A 20,964-nucleotide genomic window follows, 5' to 3' on the forward strand; every position below is an offset into this window, starting at 1 on the left:
AGCCCCCATATAATCGGACCCCCAAATTTGGCTTGCGAGGCCTCTAAGAGAAGCAAATTTCATCCGATCCGGCTGAAATTTGGTACATGGTGTTAGTATATGGTCTCTAACAACCATGCAAAAATTGGTCCACATCGGTCCATAATTATATATAGCCCCCATATAAACCGATCCCCCGATTTGGCTTGCGGAGCCTCTAAGAGAAGCAAATTTCATCCGATCCGGCTGAAATTTGGTACATGGTGTTAGTATATGGTCTCTAACAACCATGCAAAAATTGGTCGGTATAGGTCCATAATTATATATAGGCCCCATATAAACCGATCCCCAGATTTGACCTCCGGAGCACCTTGGAAGAGCAAAATTCTTCCCATTCGGTTGAAATTTGGTACGTGATGTTAGTATAGGGTATCCAACAACTAAGCAGGAATTGGTTCCTATCAGTCCATAATAATATATAGCTCCCATATAAAGATTTGACCTCCGGTGCTTTTTGGAGAAGCAAAATTCATCCGATCTGGTTGAAATTTGGTACTTGGTGGTAGCATATGATATCTAACAACCATGTGAGTTGAAATTTGTGGATGACAGTCTTTCGTAGAAGTTTCTACGCAATCCATGGTGGAGGGTACATAAGATTCGGCCTGACCGAACTTACGGCCGTATATACTTGTTTTTATTTCGTTTTGTTACATAGTAATGCAACAACACGAAATTTTATTTTTAGAAAGCTAATTTGTTAGAATTCACCTAAGTACTGTTCAAATTGAAAAAAGGCACCAAAGGCACTAAATGAAAACGCCAGAAAGCCCCCAAGTTGGTGCTTTTTTTTAAGAAAATTTGGTGATTTTTGGAAATCAAAAAGCACTATATTTGGTGCTAAAAGCACCAAATTGCCATCACTTTAATGTGTGTGTCGGAAATATGATCACTATTTGCAAATGCCATTTCAGTAGACCCTAATATATTCTTAGCACTTGCTAAAAGAGCGGAAGCAAACACACGATTCTACACGAAATAAGCTTAGATAAATACGTAGATATTGATTTTATTAATTTGCGCTGGCTGTTTGTTTCTTTGTACCAGAGACGTAACAACGTTTTAACACTCCAATGTATAGGCTTCATTCGCATCATATCTTCGTTAGGGGACGAATGCAAGAGAAATGAGCATTTACTCTCGCAGCGGAATTCGTGTTAAAATTGCAAACGCAGTTGGCCTGAAATACGAAATGCATTTTTAGTAGAAATTGTGATCACTTTCAAGCCGGTTGGTGTGAGGCGAGTTATCGGTTGTCTCCGTCAAATTAAGGGAACATTTTATTGTGTGAATTTGTAATTGTGCTCCAATGTGAAGTTCTACAATAATTGAACTGATTTAGTAGCGATTCTAAATACCATAGTAGAATATATCGGCATTTGGGTAACATTTATAGACTGTTGTGGACAATGTACGAGCAACGGAATAGCTCCGAGTCAAATGTCTATGGAAATAATCCAGCAAACACTGCACTTTGGAATCTAACCGGCCGTCCTGGTACACACCAGAGTTCAAATGCTGCAGCCTTGCCCACATCCATACCTCACAGCATATTCTCAAATCCCAGTGTACAGCCATCATCTGTGGTCAATCTTTCGAACTCCAGCGATGTGGTTATAGGGCCAATGACCCAATATCAGGGACCCGTGACAATTTACCAGTATATGGATGCAACAGTTGAAGCGCGATCGATGCAAGCAAATGGTGGTGGTATGTTCCAAGTTATCATAAATGCACACATCAATCTTCGATTCTAAGAATATTCATTTACAAATAATTACAACAAAAGCAAATAATACATCGGGATATTTTGTTTGTTGTGTATAGAACGCGATGAAGCATGTCGAGTGCTACAATGACAAACAATGATAGCTATTTACCTGGAAGAAGATAAATAAAGACGAAGTACATATGTGATTATTTGTAGACTTACCTTTCTGTTTCTGTTTCTTCTACAATTGCCTTCGTTGATTTGCTCAAAAGCTTTCGTAAAGCTCTTACACATTTCATTATAAAATTTTACAAAATCTCAAAAAAAAAACAAGTAAGGAAAGCCTAAAGTCGGGCGGGGCCGACTATATTGTACCCTGCACCACTTTGTAGATATACATTTTCGATACCATATCACATCCGTCAAATGTGTTGGGGGCTATATATAAAAGTTTGTCCAAATACATACATTTAAATATCACTCGATCTGGACAGAATTTTATAGACTTCTACAAAATCTATAGACTCAAAATTTAAGTCGGCTAATGCACTAGGGTGGAACACAATGTTAGTACAAAAATATGGGAAACATTTAAATCTGAAACAAAAGTTTATTTATGATTTATCGCTCGATATGTATGTATTAGAAGTTTAGGAAAATTAGAGTCATTTTTACAACTTTTCGACTAAGCAGTGGCGATTTAACAAGGAAAATGTTGGTATTTTGACCATTTTTGTCGAAATCAGAAAAACATATATATAGGAGCTATATCTAAATCTGAATCGATGTCAACCAAATTTGGCACGCATAGCTACAATGCTAATTCTACTCCCTGTGCAAAATTTCAAATAAATTGGAGTTAATAATTGGCCTCTGTGGTCATATGAGTGTACATCGGGCGAAAGCTATATATGGGAGATATATCCAAATCTGAACCGATTTCAACCAAAGTTGAAAGATTTCAATCAAATTTTGCACACTTGACTATACGACTAAGTTTTATGTTTGTACAAAATTTCAAGCAAATCGGTACAAAACTCTGGCTGCTGGGTCCATATTAGTGCATATCGGGCGAAAGATATATATGGGAGCTATATCTAAATCTGAACCGATTTCTTCCAAAATCAATAGGGTTCTATTCTGACCCAAACTAGGAACATGTGCCAAATTTGAAGGCGATTGGACTTAAATTGCGACCTAGACTTTGATCACAAAAATGTGTTCACAGACAGACGGATTCACAGGACGGACGGACAGACGGACATGGTTATATCGACTCAGGGACCCACCCTGAGCATTATTGCCAAAGACACAATGTGTCTATCTCGTCTCCTTCTGGGTGTTACAAACATATGCACTAACTTATAATACCCTGTTCTTCGCAAAAGTTTATTTATGATTTATCGCTCGATATATATGTATTAGAAGTTTAGGAAAATTAGAGTTATTTTTACAACTTTTCGACTAAGCAGTGGCGATTTTACAAGGAAAATGTTGGTATTTTGACCATTTTTGTCGAAGTCGGAAAAACATATATATATATGGGTGCTATATCTAAATCTGAACCGATTTCAACCAAATTTGGCATGCATAGTTACAATGCTAATTCTACTCCCTGTGCAAAATTTCAATTAAATCGGAGTAAAAGATTGGCCACTGTGGTCATATGAGTGTAAATCGGGCGAACGATATATATGGGAGCTATATCTAAATCTGAACCGATTTCAATAAAATTTGGCACACTTGACTACACTACTAATTGTACTCCTAGCGCAAATTTTCAACTAAATTGGGGGTAAAACTCTGGCTTCTGGGACGGTATTAGTCCATATCGGGGGAAAGATTTATATGGGAGCTCTATCTAAATCTGAACCGATTTCAATCAAATTTACCAAAGATTGGTAGAATGTCAATTCTACTCTTTATGCAAAATTTCACGAAAATCGGTAGTAAACTTTGGCCTCTGTGGTCATATGAGTCTAAATCGGACGAAAGATATATATGGGAGCTATATCTAAATCTGAACCGATTTAGCTGATATTTTGCAAGTTTTTCGAGACTCATAAAATATTCCGATGTACTGAATTTGAAGAACTTCGGTTGATAAACACGCCAATTATGATCAGATCGGGGATAAATAATATGGCAGCTATATCTAAATCTGAACCGATTTCAAAATCAATAGCGATTGTCTTTGTCCCAAAAAACGACCCTATGCCAAATTTGAGGACGATCGAACTTAAACTGCGACCTGTACTTTGCGCACAAAAATACATGAACATAATCTAATTCTAAGACGATCGGTATACTAAGCGATGGGTCTCAGACTTTTCCTTGTTGGGGTTACATACAAATGCACAAACTTATTATACCCTGTACCACAGTAGTGGTGAAGGGTATAAAAACAAAATGAGTTAGGCCAGGCAAGAGGGTCGATACATGCGATACATTACTTATACACGAAACAAAATCGGCATCGGAAATGTTACAAATTTACGTAGTTTATTAATTTACATCTCAAAGAAATTGTTTTATTACAAAAGTGTACATTTTTGCCGTAAATATTTCTATATCCAACACGGATTGTTTTACCCAGCAAAAAGTCACATTACAAAATCATGTTGGTAACTTAGTTCAAATGGAAATTTGGCTTACTTTCGCAAGGACATGTCCTTTGGAGAAGTACAGTAGTTTTCGCTTATAGTCCATCGCACATATATTAATATCATATACGTATTTTCACACATAGTCCAAATATCATCCTTCTAGTATCATTATGACATAAATTTCACACATGTACTTTGCTGAATAATAAATTTCACTTATAGACCGATTTTGCATATATTCCATATTTTATTGTGCTGATAAAAAGAAATCCACATAGACTATTTAAGATATAGTCCACAATAAAATAAAATGTGGGAAGCATTATGAAAAAAATTGCAGATCTGGTTGTTAACCATATATATATTATAATTTAATTCATTCTGCTTTCGTGAAAATGTATCTCATCGATTTAAATATACTTTAATGAGAACATAAATCGTCTTTTACTTATTTTTCCTTTTATAGTCATTTTCCTGGTAATGTGCGAACGCAGTTATATACCAAAACAAGTGAGTAAAGAAGAAAGTCGGGCGGGACCTACTATATCATACCCTTAACCACCCATACTGAATTAGTAAACATAAGCATTTGTTGGGTATCATTGAAATAGGGTTCCACATTGAATAGGGTTCCCTGCTCCACACTGTGGAACAGGGTATAATAAGTTAGTGCATATGTTTGCAACACCCAGAAGGAGACGAGATAGACACATGGTGTCTTTGGCAAATATGCTCAGGGTGGGCTCTTGAGTCGATATAGCGATGTCCGTCTGTCCGTGAACACATTTTTGTAATCAAAGTCTAGGTCGCAGTTTTAGTCCAATCGACCTCAAATTTGGCACAAGTATGTGTTTTGGCTCAGAATAGATCCCTATTGATTTTGGAAGAAATCGGTTCAGATTTAGATATAGCTCCCATATATATATATATTTCGCCCGATATGGACTTATATGGCCCCAGAAGCAAGAGTTTTACCCTAATTTACTTAAAATTTTGCACAAGAAGAACAATTAGTACTATAGTCAAGTGTGCCAAATTTTATTGAAATCGGTTCAGATTTAGATATAGCTCCCATATATATCTTTCGCCCGATATGGACTAATACGGTCCCAGAAGCCAGAGTTTTACCCCAATTTGGTTGAAATTTTGCGCAGGGAGTAGAATTAGCATTGTAGCTACGCGCGCCAAATTTGGTTGAAATCGATTCAGATTTAGATATAGCTCCCATATATAGCTTTCGCCCGATTTACACTCATATGACCACAGAGGCCAATTTTTAACTCCGATTTAGTTGAAATTTTGTACAGGGATTAGAATAAGCTTTGTAGCTATGCGTGCCAAATTTGGTTGAAGTCGGTTCAGATTTAGATATAGGTCCCATATATATGTTTTCTGATGTCGACAAAAAATGGTCAAAATACCAACATTTTCCCTGTAAAATCGCCACTGCTTAGTCGAAAAGTTTTAAACATGACTCTAATTTTCCTAAACTTCTAATACATATATATTGAGCGATAAATCATAAATAAACTTTTGCGAAGTTTCCTTAAAACTGCTTCAGATTTAAATGTTTCCCCTATTTATACCCTGCGCCACACTGTGGAACAGGGTATTATAAGTTAGTGCATATGTTTGTAACACCCAGAAGGAGATAAGATATACACATGGTGTCTTTGGCAATAATGCTCAGGGTGGGTCCCTGAGTCGATATAACCATGTCCGTCTGTCCGTCCGTCCGTCCGTCTGTCTGTGAACACATTTTTGTGATCAAAGTCTAGGTCGCAATTTAAGTCCAATCGCCTTCAAATTTGGCACATGTTCCTAATTTGGGTCAGAATAGAACCCTATTGATTTTGGAAGAAATCGGTTCAGATTTAGATATAGCTCCCATATATATCTTTCGCCCGATATGCACTAATATGGACCCAGCAGCCACAGCTTTATACCGATTTGCTTGAAATTTTGTACAAACATAACACTTAGTTGTATAGTTAAGTGTGCAAAATTTTATTGAAATCGGTTCAGATTTAGATATAGCTCCCATATATATCTTTCGCCCGATATGGACTAATATGGTCCTAAAAACCAGAGTTTTGGCCCAATTTGGTTGAAATTTTGCACATGAAGTAGATTTAGCATTATAGCTATGCGTGCCAAATTTGATTGAAATCTGTTCAGATTTAGATATAGCTTCCATATATATTTTTCGTCCGATATGGACTTATATGGCCCCAGAAGCCAGAGTTTTGGCCCAATTTGGTTGAAATTTTGCAGCAGGAGTACAATTAGTAATATAGTCATGTGTGCCAAATCTGATTGAAATCGGTTCAGATTTAGATACAGCTCCCATATATATCTTTCGCCCGATATGGACTAATGTGGTCCTAAAAGCCAGAGTTTTGGCCCAATTTGGTTCAAATTTTGCACAGGGAGTAGATTTAGCATTGTAGCTATGCGTGCCAAATTTGATTGAAATCGGTTCAGATTTAGATATATATCCCATATATATGTTTTTCTGATTTCGACAAAAATGGTCAAAATACCAACATTTTCCTTGTTAAATCGCCACTGCTTAGTCGAAAAGTTGTAAAAATGACTCTAATTTTCCTAAACTTATAATACATATATATAGAGTGATAAATCATAAATAACTTTTTGCGAAGTTTCCTTAAAATTGCTTCAGATTTAAATGTTTCCCATATTTTTTTACTAAAATTTTGTTCCACCCTAGTGCATTAGCCAACATAAAGTTTGAGTCTATAGATTTTGTAAAAGTCTATCAAATTCTGTCCAAATCGAGTGATATTTAAATGTATGTATTTGGGACAAACCTTTATATATAGCCCCCAACACATTTGACGGATGTGATATGGTATCGAAAATTTAGATCTACAAAGTGGTGCAGGGTATAATATAGTCGGCCCCGCCCGACTTTAGACTTTCCTTACCTGTTTCATTATTAATTTATTTATTCAGAAGTAGCATGTAGTTTGATTACTTATTATTGAAATGGAATGATTACGTATTGTTGAAATTGTACCATAATAGAGTGTGTAAAATATGTAATGTTTGCTTGCACAACATTATAACTATAAATAAACAATGAATTGGTTTATAAATAAATAAATAAAGTTAATTTTGTGTTATCTTTTCCTAAGTGGCGTCCTTTTTATACCCTCCACCATAGGATGGGGGTATATTAACTGTGTCATTCCGTTTGTAACACATCGAAATATATTAGTATATGGTCTCTAGCATCCATGCAAAAATTAGTCCATATCGGTCCAAAATTACATATAGCCCCCATATAAACCGATCCCCCGAGTTGGCTTGAGGAGCCTCTAAGAGAACCAAATTTCATCCGATCCGGCTGAAATTTGGTACATGGTGTTAGTATATGGTCTCTAAAAACCATGCAAAAATTTGTCCACATCGGTCCATAATTATATATAGCCCCCATATAAACCGATCCCCCGATTTGGCTTGCGGAGCCTCTAAGAAACGAAAAGTTCATCCGATCCGGCTGAAATTTGGAAGATGGTGTTAGAATGTGGTCTCTAACAAACACGCAAACACGCAAACACCCATATCGGTCCATAATTATATATAGCCCCCATATAAACCATTCCCCAGATTTGATCTCCGGAGCCTCTTGGAGGAGCAAAATTCATCCGATCCGGTTGAAATTTGCAACGTGGTGTTAGTATAAGGCCGCTAATATCCATGCCAAAATTGGTCCATATCGGTCTATATTTATATATAGCCGATCCCCAATCACACAAAAATTGGTCCATATCGGTTCATATTCATGGTTGCCACTCGAGCCAAAAATAATCTACCAAAATTTTATTTTTATGGAAAACATTGTCAAAATGTTATTTCTATAGAAAATTTTGTCAAAATTTTATTTCTATAGAAAATTTTGTCAAAATTTTATTTCTATAGAAAATTTTTTCCAAATTTTACTTCTATAGAAAATGTTGTCAAAATTTGATTTTGTCAAAATTTTATTTCTATAGAAACTTTATATATACTACGTATGGACTACCTTGTAATTTAGAAGACAGTGTTAGGAAGTTTTAAGATACCTTGCCATCGGCAACTGTTACCGCAACCCAATCTTCAGTAGAAGTTTCTACGCAATCCATGGTGGAGGGTACATAAGCTTCGGCCTGGCCGAACTTAAGGCCGTATATACTTGTTTTTATTAAGAAAACAGTTTTTTACATAAAGATCAAAACATTTTAGGTTGTGACCATGTTATCTTAACTGGAAGAAAAACATTTTTGACGAATACCATAAAATTTTAGATCGTGACCATTGTCTTTTGATTCACACAAAATTCTTTTTATCAATATAATAACATTTTAGATGAGGACAATTTTATGTTCCTTAGAGCTATGTTCACTGAGCCAACATGGTTGCAGGTGAAAATGTTACATGGCCGCCGTAAAAATCATGTTTCTTCTCTACGTGTGGGTGTGGACTATAAGCGAAAACTACTGTATTTTTTTGCAGCATTACCACGAGTTCAATTGTAAGCGTAGACGAGATGAGAGCAATCTAAGTGCTTTATGTGAAATAAACAATAACTGTATGTGCAACGTCGCACAGTGGTTGCAAATCGTTTTACGGGCTGACATGTAGGCGTTGAAAGTTGGTTATCTCGGGGGTATGCTATTTTGTTTTAGCTGTCAACTCCGCAATTATGCACCGATTTCGATGATTTTTTCTTTGCTGGATAGAACGTGACTTTAGGTCTCCATATGTTTTGCTCTCTCTCGCTCAGATATATCTAGACATATGTATATGTATGTCTGTACGATATTTGTAAATTAATATATGTTTAATATTTGTTTTTAAATAATTTGCACTATTTTATTACCCAGCAAAAAAATTTGGAAGATATTCCAAAGGCACAACTTTAAAAGCACTTCCAGAAGATGCACTCCCAATGATGTTCTTTATTTTAACTACCCAGGAAGTTCTTTTAATTCAATTTTTTATAACTTGGTTTTTTCATACTTTTAATAGGTAATTTAAAATTTTTTGTTTCAAAGAGGTTAAAAACAGGGTAAGAATTCATAAAATGGTTCAAATCATTTCAATTTTGTCGATAAAAATGATAAATCTAATCTGAAAAAATTGTGAATTTTGAAAATATTTGAGGTCAAACGTTTCCGACAAGCGTTTGAATCCATTAAAAATTATAAAAAATTATAAAAATTATTTATTTGACAAAATCTCACAAAATTTTTTAATTTACATCCAAAACATTGAATTCGGATCACAACTAAAGAAGTGATGCAAATTCAGTGCATCGGCTGTTGAAATGGAGGACTTCCGTCCTATGACAAGCCCATGTTAAATTCATCGCTTCTGCGTCAATTTGGCACCACTTCCGGATCCAAAAAGAACATTTTCATTACTTTTTTGGCGACGCTTTTTTGCTGGGTAATTCTTAATCTGTTTTCAAATGGGTTAAAACAATAAAATTTTAAATTTCCCATTAAAAATATGAAAAAAGCGAGTTATAAACAAGTAAGTACATTCTAAAGTCGGGCGGGGCCGACTATATTATACCCTTCACCCCTATGTAGGCCAAAATTTGTATTACATCTCAACTACTTCACATTTGCTGGAAGCTATATAAAGGAGACAATTTTTTACTTCTACAAAATCTATAGAATTAAAATTTAAATCGGCTAACGCTATCCAGTTAATTGGAGGAAACTTCCATTGAAAATGGGTCTAAAATGTGTAAGTCTACCATATTTCCCCAACTCTGATGCACGTATATATGGGAGCTATATATAATCTGAACCGATTTTGACTAAATTTGATATGTATAGTTAGAATAATAATTCTGCTATCTATGCGAAATTTCACGTAAATGGGAGTATATCTTTGCCCCCCTGGTCATATGAGTGCAAATCGGACGGAAGATATATATGGGAGTCACATCTAAATCTGAACCGATTTAAACCAAAGTTGGCACAATTACCGATACTACTAAACGTACTCCTTGTGCGAAATTTGAAGCAAATCACGGCAAAACCATGGATTTTGAGGCCATATAGGTTCAAATCGGACGAGAGATATATATGGGAGCTATATCTAAATCTGAATCGATTTTAACCATATTTGGCACATACAATAGTATCGTTAAAAGTACCGCTTGTTCAAAATTTGAAGTAAGTCAGGGCAAAACTCTGGCTTTTGAGACCATATAAGTCCAAGTCGGGCGAAAGATATATATGTGAGCTATATCTAAATCTGAACCGATTTTAACAAAATTTGACACACCTAACGATACTATTAAACGTACCCCTTGTACAAAATTTGAAGCAAATCACGGCAAAACACTGGCTTTTGTGGCCATATAAGTTCAAATCGGACGAAAGATATATGGGAGCTATATCTAACTTTGAACCGATTTCAATTAAATTTACCAAGCATTGGTAGAAGGTCAATTCTATCCTCTCTGCAAAATTTCACGAAGATCGGTAGTAAACTTTGGCCTCTGTGGTCATATGAGTCTAAATCGGACGAAAGATATATATGGGAGCTATATCTAAATCTGAACCGATTTGGCTGATATTTTGCAAGATTTTCGAGATTCATAATATATTTGGATGTACGGCATTTCAAGAAAATCGGTTGATAAAAACGCTAACTATGACCAAAACCAATAGCGATTGTCTCTGTCCCAAGAAACGATTTTCTTGTGAAGAATATTGGCGTGTCTGCTGTGAGCACATTCATATGATTTGGGTGCCGATCACGGCAATCAGTATTTGCACGAGCATTTTGTATTGAAATACGTTCTTCAACAAATCAAAACACCTTGGGTTAATTTATTAAAATGTATATAATATTTGATTTAAATGATTTTGATTGAGTCGGTGTCGAGATTGAGTCGGCTTATTAAGCACTCAACGCCTTCAGCGAAACATAACATAGGCTTATCTCACAAATAGGATTTAAAAACATATAAATTGTTTTCTTTAGTTAAAGATTTTAGGTGAGTCTGTATCGGGCTAATTAACATCACTATAAACTGATCAATGACTCCACGCATTCAGCGAAACGAAGCATAGGCTTATCGCGCTAATCTCCATTGAACAAACCCCAAAAAACATATTTTGCTATGGTTCAAAAGCAAAAATACAAAATAAGTAAGTATTGCGCCATCTGTCGGACGAACTCCTAAGTACACAGAAACACTTCTCACGGCCCAAGGAGCATGCACATGCGGTTACGATGCAAGAACACAAAAATATTGCCCCGTCTGTCGGAAAAACTTCAAACTACACAGGAACACTCCTCACGCCCCATAGAAATTGGATATGAAATTTCATTCAAATCGGTTCAGTAGTTTTTGAGTCTATCGGTCCCGAACATACACCCCATGTTTACTTATATACACGCACAAAACACTTTCTGAAAACGTGTACCGAAAACGGTTTTCTTTTGTTAGAATTTTTGATTTTCTTCGAAATTTTCAAACTTCTATCACCAGCAGAATGTTTTTGTCTAAAATTTTTATTTTTGAAATAAAAAAATAATTTTTGATCCAAAAAACAAAGTCCATTTTGTTTACATCATGCACTGCTCTTTTCTGACTTTAATAACACCCATTTTGCAGTTTCATTGTAAACATTTCTAGTAAAAATTTTGTATAGTAGTATGGAATGTCGAACATCTTTTCGGAATCTTCCGAACAATTTGGGAATATATGTAAAAATAAAAAAAAAATTGGTGTTTGATCGAAGGAGGAAATGAATCCACGACTCTTTGTTTGGCGAGCAGGCTAACCATTGCTCCACGGTGGCCATTTGTGTTTAACAGAATGTCTGACTACATTATAGTTTTACTACACCCTCACAAAAAATCGCTTCTGTAACATATACTCCCAAACATATTTTGCTTCAAGCATATACATTTTTGGGTATTGCCCAAACATTTATATGTTTGATCTCTTCCAATATATAATATGTTTGAAAGCATATTGGTCTAAACAATATATGTTTGGGTAGTCTAAGTTCAAAACATTTTGTATTTTTGCATCCAAATTCAATAATGTTGTCTTCCAAAAAACAATATGTTATTATGTGAACATATAATATGTTTGGAAGCAGTTTGCACCCAAAAATATTATATGCTTAAAAAAAATTCTCCCAAACAGTATTGTGCTCAAAATTTTATTTATTTATTTATATATTTACAATCATAATGAATTATGAAAATAAACAGGTAATATAGGTGCTAACAACATAGGTTTTCGACCTGAATGCTCAAAATTTTGTTTCTGCCCAATTGTATATTCCCCGACATCTTTCCCACTTCCACGACATTTTTTAGTTATTAGCACCTTTTTCTGTAATACAAACATTGTAGAAGAAATTATTCAATTGTATGATTTTTTTATTTTAATTTTACCTTTTGCCGGACGGGGATTCGAACAGCGGACCACACAGTTTGTAAGGATCAAAGAAATAGCTGATCATTTGCCCAAGGAAAAATAAAATGTTAATTTTGTAATAACAAGCAACAACCACCAACTTAATTCAATATCGCTCCCTGTTAAATAGCGCTCCAAGCTACTAAACACATATATGTTTATAGGCTATTTCTAAATTAATATATGTTTGCATCCAAGCATATTATATTTACAAACATTTTATGTCCCAAACATAATATGTTCTAACATATTAACATATATGTCCCAAACATGTTATGCTAGTTTATGAACATTATATGTTTGCACTCAAAAATATTGTGTTTAAAAATTTGTGTTCCAAACATATACTGTTTATAGCCAAACATATGAAAAACAGTCTTTTTCAACCGTGTATGAAACTTCAAAATGTGTCTTATTAAAGTCTTAAAGTCAGAAAACAACAGTGCTTGATATAAACCAAATGGCCTATGTTTTTCGTTAAAAACTTAAATTTTTTTATTGCTAGAATAAACCTTTTGTAACGAAAAAAATTGTTTGGTGATAAAAGTTCAAAATTTTCGAATTCAAAAAACTCTAACAAAAGATAAACCTTTTGCGGTACGCGTTTTTAAACCCTTATTTTCTTTGCGTGTAGTTAGCGAAGGATATTACTTTCCTACTTTTTAAAGTACATCGGTAACGTACTAGTATTTTTTTTTTGTCAGTTGTACATGGTCTCCAAAAGTCCGTAACAATAGACTTTACAGTGCTTCGACGAATACTTTTATGTCATGATAATTTTTTAGTTTGAGCCAGCGCGTGTCGAACGTAGTAGAAAACGTTCAACGTGAATGACTTAAATCCATAGGGAAAGAACAAAGAAAATATCTATGAGGTATATTCGGTGCGGTTTAAATGACTGTGCCATAATTTGTATCAAAAGTATTGTTCATCGATTTAAGCAGATATAAAACCACAGTTTTGGATTGGAGAACAACTGAAACTGGTTGGCAAGAAAGAGTTCAAAGTTTCCATTCTCCAAATAAAGAGAACTTGCGGTTTATTAAAATTGTTCATGTTTATTAAATTTGTTCATGTCTAGGTATGGCTTTCACTGATCGTCATGTGTTTGCAAATAAGAAAAATCCTTGAACGCGCACATTTATATTTTTAGGCCAGATTTAGCTGACCTAAAAATGTTTATAATTTTTTTTCGGTAATTTTAAGACTTATAAAGATAGCTTGCCGTAGTGTGGAATCTCTTGCGGTTAAGCTCAATGCGTGAACTCGCACTTTCATTTCCGTATGATTCCACACTTCCATATTAAAAGGTAGGGCTTGAATCACATAAAGTTAAATTCGCGGTACAATTCATGTCATTTTTATGACAGTAGTTCAAAGATTATTGTAAGTAAGCAGACTAAGTGGTAATATGGCCTATGAAGATTGAAGGAACTGTGTGGGTCCCAGATTATTCCGGTAGCGTATATGGCGCAGGGTACCAAAACAAAATAGATAATACCCCAAAACTGCAAACGAAAAAGAGAGTTTTTTCTAAGTTTCTGTGTAAACATATTATGTTTCACTTTAGGCATATATATTCTTAATGTGCCAATTGGTTACTTCCATTTTGGTACTTGCAGCAAAATGCAATAAACATACTTGTGTTGGATTAAAAAAAAATATGTTTATAATTTATTTGAATGTTATACTTTTATATTTGAATGTTATATTAAGAATAAACCAACAATAACAAAACAAAAATACTAAATATTTATTTATAAACAAAATATAATTCGACAGGCAAACACGAACACTTAAGTTTTAGATATTCCTTAATGTTGGACATTTAACCTCACTGTGTTGTGTTGATGATGGCGAATGAGAGAGATATTTGCCATCTTCAGTTTTCCTTTGAACTCTCTCGGTCTTTCTTTCTAATCACATACACGCAAAGAAGAAAAAAGTTTGGAAAACTTGTGCCGAAAACTTTTTTTTGGTAGAGTATTTTGAATTGCTTCGAAAATGTTAAACTTGTATCACCAAACAAAAAAAACAAAATAGTTTGTTACAAAATTTTTATTTTTTCAAAAAATATTTTTGAACCAAAAACACAGTCCATCGTCTATATCAAACACTGTTCTTTTCTAACTTTAAGTCTTTAATAAAACACATTTTACAGTAAAGTTTAATATAGGAGTATGTTATGTTGAACATGTAAAAAAAAAAACAAAACAAAAAAACTTTTTGTTGTTCGGTCGAAGCAGGGATCGAACCCACGACCCTTGGCATGCAAGGCGGACCACTGCTCCACGGTGCCCAACTAAATGTATGTTTGTGTTAAATAAGGATAGTTTAAACGGCTCGTGGACGCCGCAAGCTACGCTATATAAATATAACTTATATGGATAATCTTCTATTGATGACAATAACAGCTACATAGCTCAGTGGATAGTGTGTTGGCTTACAAATTGCATGGTCCGCGGTTCGATTTTCCGTTCAGGCGAAAGGTAAAAAAAAAAATTTTTAATTTATAAAATCGTATCATTTCTTCTACATTGTCTGTATTGCAGAAAAAGGTGCTAAGAGCTAAAAAACCTCGTGGAAGTGAGAAAAATGTGAGGGAAAATGGAATTAGCTAGAAAAAAAAATTTTTTGAGGTAGTCTTTATGAAATTGTTTTTACATCCTGGAAAAGAATAAACGTTTATCACAAAAAGTATAGACTTTTCTTCCAAATACACTTCCTTTCAACGAAAAGCAAATGAGAAACGAACTTTGTTTGTCAAAAATTTCGTTTGGGAGGAAAGAATTATTTTTTTGCGTGCAGTACACTTCCCGAAGATAAATTCAAAGATTTTACCTACACCCTCACAAAAAATCGCTTCTGTAACATATACTGCCAAACATATTTTGCTTCAAGCATATACATTTTTGGGTATTGCCCAAACATTTATATGTTTGATCTCTACCAATATATAATATGTTTGAAAGCATATTGGTCCAAACAATATATGTTTGGGTAGTCTAAGTTCCAAACATTTTGTATTTTTGCATCCAAATTCAATAATGTTGTCTTCCAAAAAACAATGTGTTATTATGTGACCATATAATATGTTTGGAAGTATTTTGCACCCAAAAATATTATATGCTTAAAAAAAATTCTCCCAAACAATATTGTGCTCAAAATTTTATTTATTTATTTATATATTTACAATCATAATGAATTATGAAAATAAACAGGTAATATAGGTGCTAACAACATAGGTTTTCGACCTGAATGCTCAAAATTTTGTTTCTGCCCAATTGTATATTCCCCGACATCTTTCTCTCTTCCACGAGATTTTTTAGTTCTTACACGGATGAAAAAGACTGTTTTTCATATGTTTGGCTATAAACATTATATGTTTGGAACACAAATTTTTAAACACAATATTTTTGAGTGCAAGCATATAATGTTCATAAACTAGCATAACATGTTTGGGGCATATATGTTAATATATTAGAACATATTATGTTTGGGACATAAAATGTTTGTAAATATAATATGCTTGGATGCAAACATATATTAATTTAGAAATAGCCTATAAACATATATGTGTTTAGTAGCTTGGAGCGCTATTTAACAGGGAGCGATATTGAATTAAGTTGGTGGTTGTTGCTTGTTATTACAAAATTAACATTTTATTTTTCCTTGGGCAATTGATTAGCTACTTCTTTGATCCTTACAAACTGTGTGGTCCGCTGTTCGAATCCCCGTCCGGCAAAAGGTAAATTTAAAATAAAAAAAATCATAAAATTGAATAATTTCTTCTACAATGTTTGTATTGCAGAAAAAGGTGCTAAGAACTAAAAAATCTCGTGGAAGTGAGAAAGATGTGGGGGAATATACAATTAGGCAGAAACAACATTTTGAGCATTCAGGTCGAAAACCTATGTTGTTAGCACCTATATTACCTGTTTATTTTCATAATTCATTATGATTGTAAATATATAAATAAATAAATAAAATTTTGAGCACAATATTGTTTAGGAGATTTTTTTTAAGCATATAATATTTTTGGGTGCAAAATGCTTCCGAACATATTATATGTTCACATAATAACATATTGTTTTTTGGAAGACAACATTATTGAATTTGGATGCAAAAATACAAAATGTTTGGAACTTAGCCTACCCAAACATATATTGTTTAGACCAATATGCTTTCAAACATATTATATATTGGAAGAGATCAAACATATAAATGTTTGGGCAATACCCAAAAATATATATGCTTGAAGCAAAATATGTTTGGGAGTATATGTTACAAAAGCGATTTTTTGTGAGCGTGTAGCACCTTTTTCTGTAATACAAACGTTGTAGAAGAAATTATTCAATTTTATGATTTTTTTTTTTAAATCTTTAAAATAATTTTACCTTTTGCCGGACGGGAATTCGAACAGCGGACCACACAGTTTGTAAGGATCAAAGAAGTAGCTGATCAATTGTCCAAGGAAAAATAAAATGTTAATTTTGTAATAACAAGCAACAACCACCAACTTAATTCAATATCGCTCCCTGTTAAATAGGGCTCCAAGCTACTAAACACATATATGTTTATAGGCTATTTCTAAATTAATATATGTTTGCATCCAAGCATATTATATTTACAAACATTTTATGTCCCAAACATAATATGTTCTAACATATTAACATATATGTCCCAAACATGTTATGCTAGTTTATGAACATTATATGCTTGCACTCAAAAATATTGTGTTTAAAAATTTGTGTTCCAAACATATAATGTTTATAGCCAAACATATGAAAAACAGTCTTTTTCATCCGTGTATGAAGCCTAGATCAGCTTCTGGATTTATAAGAACCATATTTGTTTGAGTTTTAGAGGAATCATAAACATCGTGTGCAAGTGTCCAAGAAAATGAAATGAAAATGAAATAACGCCTTGGTTTAAAATCTAACACCTGTAGATTTTTACCTTCATTATTTAAATGATTACCAGAAGTAAAATCTGGAAACTATTATTCAGTTTCAAGCAATTTTCATTATCAGTGCACATGGACCTATATTCACCATTTTCGGTACACCTCTTTATGCTCCTAAAATACTTCTAGATTTAAAATTTCATGCAAATTTAATAAAAACTATGGTTTCTAAAAGCCCAAGAAGTAAAATCGGGAGATCGGTCTATTTGGGTGATAAACCAAAACATGGACCAATACACGCCATTTTCGGCTGTCATATTTAAGGTTCTAAAATACTTGTAGATTTCTCATTTCAGGCAAATTGGTTAAAAACTACGGATTCTAGAAGTCTAAAAAATAAAATCATTTCTTGCACACCTATATGTATTCCTAAAAACCTCCAGATTTTCGATTTCAGGCAACGGTTACGGTTTCTAGAAGCCCAAAAAGTAATATCGGGAGATCGGTCTATCTGATGGCTATGTCAAAACATGGATCTATACTCACCATTTTCGGCATACCTTTTTATGGTCCTAAAATACCTCTAGATTTCCAATTTGAGGCAAGTTGGATAAAAACTATGGTTTCTATAAGCCCAAGAAAAAATCTGGAGATCGGTCTATATGGGGGCTATATAAAAACATTGTCCGGTACTTATCATTTTCAGCACACCTCTTTAGGGTTTTAAAATACCTCTAGATTTCTAATTTCAGGTACATTGGATAAAAACTACGGATTTTGGACGCCCAATAAATAAAAACTGGAGATCGGTCTATATGGGGGCTATACCAAAACATGGACCGATACTCACCATTTTCGGCACACCTCTTTATTGTTCTAAAATACCTCTAGATTTCAAATTTCCACCAAATTGGATAATAACTACGGATTCTAAAAGCCCAAGAAGTAAAATCGGGAAATAGGTCTATATGGGGGCTATACCCAAACATCAACCGACAATCACCATTTTTGGCACACCTCTTTATGGTGCTAAAATACCTCTAGATTTCCAATTTCAGCGAAGTGGAAAGAAACTATCGATTCTAAAAGCCCTAGAACTATAATCGGGAGATCGGTCTATACGGGGGCTATACCAAAACATGGACCGATACTCACCATTTTTGGCACACCTCTTTGTGGTCATAAAATACCTCTAGATTTCCAATTTCAGGCAAATTGGATAGAAACTAAGGTTTTTATAAGCCCAAGCCCCAAATCGGGAGGTCGGTTTATATGGGGGACTATATCAAAACTTGGACCGATATAGCCCATCTTCGAACTTGACCTGCCTGCAAACAAAAGACGAGTTTGTGCGAAATTTCAGCACGATTGCTTTATTATTGAAGACTGTAGCGTGATTACAACAGACAGCCAGACAGACGGACATGGCTATATCGTCTTAGAATTTCTCCCTGATCATGAATATATATACTTTATATAGTCGGAAATCGATATTTAGATGTGTTACAAACGGAATGACAAAGTTACCATACAAACACCATTCTATGGTGGTGGGTATAACAAAAGCTGAAAAAAACGAAAAATTAAAATTTGCTTCCTAGAAGCAAATACACAAAACCCAAATTTAAAAGAGAATTGTGTCTTAAAAGTATCCTTACTTGTATTTTCCGCTTCTTTGGCTCGGCGTCAATACCAAAATTGTTAAAGTAAAGACAAAATCTTTGGAACCGGGCATGCTTTTTTTCAGTGAGTTAACAATTTAAATTTCCAAATTCATGGTTGACTTCAAATAGAAATTATGCTATGTTTCAAGTATAAAACAGCTTTAAAATTAAGTATTGAAAAACATCTCCTATTTTTGATAATTTTTATGCGAAGATCTTTGAAATCTTTGACATCACGACTATATTTTTTACAGTACATGATTATCAACAGCTAAGTTGACTTAGCTGTCCATAGTTCCATTAAATGATCAATTTTGAAAATAGCGATAAGATTTCGGTTCCAGCATTCATGTTTTATTCGAAAGACACATTTTGGTCCGATCGGACCAAAGTGGCAATGCTGAATACAGCATTTTTCAGAAAATATGAGAGTAGTAATCAATTCCTAAATTTTTATATTTATATATCAAATTATTTTTGTGACGTAGTCTACATATTGTAGTAAGATATATACTTAGTATTAAGTTGTAATTACACTGTTAGAAAAATATGTTTTTCATATGTTCCGATATAAACAAAATGTGTTTCGGGCACAATTTTTAAACACAATATATTTAAGTGCAAACATGTAATGTTCCTAAACTAACACAAAATGTTTGGGACACATATGTTAATATGTTACAATATATTATGTTTGGGGCATGAATGTTTCATAAAAATAATATGTGTGAATGTATACATATATAAATTTACACATTTCGAGTAAAAATATATATGTTGTGATACTTTATTCAGAGAGCGACAGAGAGAGAGAGAGAGAGAGAGAGTTAGTATAGAGAAAGGAATAGAGATGGAAACCGGGAGGGTTGAATAAAAAGATATCAACATAACACAGCGAGAATGAAATGAGAGCAATTTCTGTGAAACCGCTTATATGTTGTTTCGGAAAACTGTTTCATGATAAGGCCAACAATTTAATATGCTTAAGTCTAAATATTATTTAATTTGAATATTAGAATGAGTATTCGGAATAAAGAGAATAGACATTCGGAACCAAGAGAATAGACATTTGAAAAAAAAAACAGCATATTTGTATTACAGAAAAAGATGCGAAGAACTCAAAAATTTCTTGGAAGTGAAAATTATGTGAGGGAATGAGCACAATCTTCTTTGAGGATTCTTCCAAGCATATACTATTTTTGGACTCAAAATGCTTCCAAACATATAATATGCTCACATAAAACAAACATATTAATGTTTCGCAGTATCCAATAATATGTGCTTCCTGCAAAATATGTTTGGAACATATGTTAGAGAAGCGATTTTTTTTTGAGGGTGTATATGTCAAGTTTTTACAGTCCTTGATTGTAGTCCTAATTATTTTTATAATTTTTTTTTAAGTAAATTTAATGTAATTCTTTATTTTGAGTATCTCTGTAACCGTATATGGCCATTTCGGCTGTGTTGTAAAATGAGTTAAATGAAAAAATAAAAAATACCCCTATAAACCCATAATTAGAAATTATAATATATGTTTGGTGCTTTTTGCCATTCGGAAGTTGACGTCACTGTTG

General features: G+C 33.8%; 1 protein-coding gene across 1 annotated transcript in view; it reads left to right on the forward strand.

Annotated features, from left to right (window-relative positions):
• Positions 1-1,238: 1,238 nt before the first annotated feature.
• PGRP-LA (Peptidoglycan recognition protein LA) overlaps positions 1,239-20,964 on the forward strand; it is a 47,950-nt gene continuing 28,224 nt past the window's right edge. Inside the window, exon 1 of the mRNA XM_075305144.1 lies at positions 1,239-1,749. Coding sequence (XP_075161259.1) covers positions 1,449-1,749 — 301 coding nt within the window. The 5' untranslated portion in view covers positions 1,239-1,448. The remainder of the gene's footprint in view (positions 1,750-20,964) is intronic.

This window comes from Haematobia irritans, chromosome 4, assembly GCF_050003625.1.
Source record: "Haematobia irritans isolate KBUSLIRL chromosome 4, ASM5000362v1, whole genome shotgun sequence".
Taxonomy (NCBI): domain Eukaryota; kingdom Metazoa; phylum Arthropoda; class Insecta; order Diptera; family Muscidae; genus Haematobia; species Haematobia irritans.